Below are 4910 nucleotides of genomic sequence, written 5' to 3' on the forward strand. Positions count from 1 at the left end.
TGTAATGTAAGTAAGGAAGTAAGTGTGCATTAGAGGAGTGTGTAATGTAAGTAAGTGAGTAAGTGTGCATTAGAGGAGTGTGCAATGTAAGGAAGGAAGTGTGCATTAGAGGAGTGTGCAATGTAAGGAAGGAAGTGTGCATTAGAGGAGTGTGCAATGTAAGTAAGTGAGTAAGTGTGCATTAGAGGAGTGTGCAATGTAAGGAAGGAAGTGTGCATTAGAGGAGTGTGCAATGTAAGGAGGGAAGTGTGCATTAGAGGAGTGTGCAATGTATTGTTTCTGTTGAGTATGCCACAGGGATTAGTCATGTTATAATTCATAATTATATTCATTAGCAACATGAGGTCACCACAAGTGCCATGAGCCCCTCCTTCAGCAATGCAAAGTGGCTCATGGGAAGCTANATCGAGGCTGGCTCTGCAGAACGCTGTGGACTTTTATCTGTATGTGATTGCTAAGCTGAGTTACTCTAAGGGTGCAGTTTTACATTACACGCGTATGAGGTTAGGGTTAGTTAAATGTTCCAGAAATGTTAATATCTTATTTTTTAATTTATCACATTTATTTATTCAGAGTGTGCGTGTGTGTGCGCGTGTGTGTGGGTGGGTGTGGGTNCTTACCTGTTATGGTAGGGATGGGAAGGTCTACTTGTAGGAGAACTTGTAGGCGTCAACTTTCTCCTTCTACTGTAGGTCCTGGGACTTGAACTCCAGTTGTTAGACTTTGTGGCAGGCACCTTCCCAATGATGTCTTTAAACTGTCTCAGCTTCCTAGAAGATACTTGATTGTGGAAAAGAAAGCTTACTTGGTGATGGTTACTGTCCTTAAGTGGTTGTCGAATGAGTCCAGTCCTTGACATACATACTACTGAAAGCCTGTCAGAGCTAACCTAATTGTACAAAGCCAAGCTCAATTGAATATCCCCTACTTTGTGAGTCGTGTGGATTCCATCTGGGAAAAGCAACAAGGGGAGGTTGTTAGGAGACTGCCAGGGCATCCTGTGTCATCCTTCATCCCTGTAGTGACCCAGGGATGTCATTGCAGACAGATGCTCCTGAGTGCATGCTAACCTTGTTCTGTGTGAGCGAGTCGTCACTGCAGAGAGATGTCCTCACCACCATAAGGTTTNTCCTTAAAGTGAGAGGTACCTCAGATTATACGCCGTGCTCTGCCCTTTGCTCCCCACAACTCCACAGCAGTGCTTGGTGTGTCACACACACTGAGAAAATGCNGGTCTCAGTGTTTTGTGTGAGTGTGTGGTTGGGTTGTACACATTAGGGCTGTTCTTAGAGCTGTGTCGTCTCCCCACGCGATCAGCAGATCGTCGCTGTCTCCACTGCTCCTCAGCAGCCCTGACAACCTTTCACTCAGAGTCGCCTGTGGTTCCTTACTGCCCTCNAGCTCACCTGCCCCCAAAACTCTCAACTGGAAACCTGTGTGTAGTGTACGTATTTCAGATGCTGCAGAAGGACGGTTTTAAGATCTGTCCTGACCTGAGGTGAAATCCATACAGACCGATACAGAAAACAAAAGAGATTTCAGACAGAATGCCAATAGTTTACTTATATTTCATCCTTGATTCCCAGACCTCTGTATCTCATTGTAGTAGTTGACTTTTGGGGTGCTCAGCTCACATGATCCCAGCTTGGGTCATATNCCCTCAGGCCTGCTCACACCTGTTTTTCAGAGATGCCTCCAGTTGCCAGTGGCCCCCGTAAGGCTCACTCCTTGGTGGTTGAACACATTTCCAGCAGAGCAGTGAGAATTCCCTGCAGAGAAATGCTCCCTGAGCTTGTACAGCACCAGATCCGGAGGCCTCCTGTCCCTTGCTCCGCTACCTTGTCCCCAGCAACAGAAAGCAGAGTGGTGTTTCACTAGTACTCACTGTACCAGCAATGTGAAAAACTGCCGTGCCTCGTGTCTCAGTAACACACAGTTGGCTTATGTTTAGCATTGCTGTCTTTTGCTCTGTTCTCATTTATATCTGACATGGGTTTTAGAACTAATACAAATACCTTTCACTAGAGGCTTTTATGCCCTAGCCGGCGTCAGATGTTGGCTGATTTTCCTTAGCTGGCTGACNTCCCTGCTTGTCTGATGTCTTGTAGAGGCATGGCTACTGCACCCTGGGAGAAGCCTTCAACCGGCTAGACTTCTCAAGTGCCATTCAGGACATCAGGAGGTTCACTTACGTGGTCAAAGTAAGTGGTTCTTGCGGAAGCAGCTTTGAGGACTCCCGAATGACTAGTTTGAAGGTTACAGGTATGAGATTATATAACGGGTCACCTGTCTATGTACAGAAAGGAAAGGGACAGCTCAGGAGAAGACATGGAGGGGGGTTGCAACACTTAGGTCACAGTTGCAAGTCCCAGAGGCCACAGGAACTAAGACATTGCAGGGTCCTTTTCTTGGAAACACCTCCCATGTTTGAGCTCATGAGGACGCCTGATGGTTCCACATGCATGTTCCACTTCTCTTGTTCACCCAGAATGAGCCTTGTTGTATACACAGGAACCACTGGCCAATAGACAAGAGAATTTCATAAGGACTAGAACTCCAGAAAGGCTCCCTGCAGTACTGACGGCTTTTGAGGAGTTTCTGCCTTGGGCGATCTTCAGAAGGGAGAGGTCTTTGCTGTGATAGTTCTCATGCAGTTTGCTTTTGTCTGTGGCTCATCCACTTCACTGCATTGTGGGTAAAGCATCAGTCAGGCTTCACACCGGCCAGCCCGTTCCCAGTGCTGCCAGAAGACTCTCACTGNCTCCTAGGCGGTTAGAAGTGTTGCTGCAGGACAGAGATGTGANACTGGATGGCTCTTGGCCTCAGCTAGTGTGATATGTAGTGTGTGATTCTAGACAGCACTGGTGGGTGCAGGAGAGGCAGCCACAGCNTCTTCTGGTGTCCAGTGTACACAGGGCAGTGACCCCTGACCTCCTGCAGAGCATCCAAGTCCCCTGTCCTATTGATGGAGTTTGTTTAAGAGTGGAGGAGTTAAGCACCCAGGGAGGACACAGGCCAGCTCTCACAGTACCAGTGCTACCAGCTCTAAAAGACTTCTGTAAATAATCCTTTTTACAAAGTAGAAGTGACAGTGACAGGGGCTGGGGAGANGGCTCAGTGGTTAAGAGCACCGACTGCTCTTCCAGAGTTCAATTCCCAGCAACCACATGGTGGCTCACAACCATCTGTAATGGGATCTGATGCCCTCTCCTGGTGTGTCTGAAGACAGTGACAGTGTACTTACATACATAAAATATAAAATAAATAAATCTTTAAAAATAAAACAAAACCAAAAAAAGTAGAAGTGACTTATTTTGTTTCTAAATAAGTTTTCTTAAAAGAGTCAGTACTTATGCCTATTCAGAATATAATTAACCCCGCCCTGCTCGCTGGGTGTCAGCTTCCTGGTGCTGTGATGAAATACTCTGACAAAAAGCAACATGAGGGATGAAGGGTCTTGTTTCAGATCACAGGNAGCTTTGGTGTGCCACTCACTGTGGTGACAGCCCTNGGCTGGCTCCTGTGTCCTCAGTGGCGGCAGCCCTGGGCTGGCTCCTGTGTTCTCAGTGGTGGCAGCCCTGGGCTGGCTCCTGTGTTCTCAGTGGCGGCAGCCCTGGGCTGGCTCCTGTGTTCTCAGTGGCGGCAGCCCTGGGCTGGCTCCTGTGTTCTCAGTGGCAGCAGCCCTGGGCTGGCTCGTGTGTTCTTAGCCCTTTGGTTCCTTCTACACTTGTTTGTTATGGTAAGAGGTTGTTGGGTTTGAGCAAATGCTCTTTCTGTGTTTATTGAGAGGATTGTGAGTTTTCCCACACTGTTAATGTGCATTCGGCTGACTGGTTTCCCATGAGAAATGGCTCCCTTCATTTCAGGAGTCCTGAGTGGTGGTGAAAGGCTTGCTGTGCAGCTGGTTTCTGTGTCCTGGCATTGGGCAAGGGAGCAGATTTTAGCATGGTTTGTTTGTTGGTTTGATTTTTTTTTTTTTAAATAGGGTTTTGTCCTGTAGTGGTTTGTTGATTTTGTCTTCAAATTTGCTTTTGGTCAATACCAAATATGCAAGTCTCATGGTGTGCATTTGGAAGACGTCCTTGCCTTCTGGAATATTTTGAGAAGAAGTGGTATTGGTTCTTTACATGTGTGGTAGCACTCAGCGGCAGAGCTGTGTGGCCCAGGGTGTTTCCTTGGGAACCCTGTCACACTGCCTTAGTCTTGCTGTTCACCACAGCTCTGTTGAGGGTCCGTTGTGCTGTGAGGCATTCTCGGGCTAAGATGAGAGCAAACTATGGTCCAGATGTTATCCCATGCCACAGAGCTGTGGAAGGGAGGAGAGACAAGAAGGTGACAGGTTTGTTGTAACTTGGAACAGGCAACTGACATAGCTGGATGTTTCCTCTGCAGCCCGAGAGGGCAAGAGAGTCATGTAGAGTTATATTACAGAAGTGCCTTTAGAACAGAAGAATGGAAGCCCTCCTGAGAAGGAGTTTCTATAAGTTATAAAGACATGTCAGAATTAAGGCCAAACCTTTACTGTATCAGTAGACGCTAACAAGTTGGTGAAGTGAATNTTTCTAGTTTGGGTGAAAAAGTATCCCAGCTCTAAGTTATGCATAGTAAACACCCAGGATGTAGGAGCCTGAAGTTGTGAAAGATAGTGGGAAGACACAAGTAAAATTGGAGAGGAACAGGGAGCAGGGAGGACACAGCAGCTCCTGTGCAGTGCCAGCAAGGCTCAATGTGTAACAGACGGTTCAGTGTGTAACAGACGGTTCAGTGTGTAACAGACGGCTCAGTGTGTAACAGACGGCTCAGTGTGTAACAGACGGCTCAGTGTGTAACAGACGGCTCAGTGTGTAACAGACGGCTCAGTGTGTAACAGGCGGCTCAGTGTGTAACAGGCGGCTCAGTGTGTAACAGGC

General features: G+C 47.4%; 1 protein-coding gene across 1 annotated transcript in view; it reads left to right on the forward strand.

Annotated features, from left to right (window-relative positions):
* Fbxo25 (F-box protein 25) overlaps positions 1-4910 on the forward strand; it is a 20487-nt gene that overhangs the window by 1617 nt on the left and 13960 nt on the right. Inside the window, exon 3 of the mRNA XM_029480668.1 lies at positions 2109-2451. Within this exon, the coding sequence (XP_029336528.1) occupies positions 2109-2451 (343 nt within the window). The remainder of the gene's footprint in view (positions 1-2108; positions 2452-4910) is intronic.

This window comes from Mus caroli, chromosome 8 (assembly GCF_900094665.2).
Source record: "Mus caroli chromosome 8, CAROLI_EIJ_v1.1, whole genome shotgun sequence".
Lineage (NCBI taxonomy): Eukaryota > Metazoa > Chordata > Mammalia > Rodentia > Muridae > Mus > Mus caroli.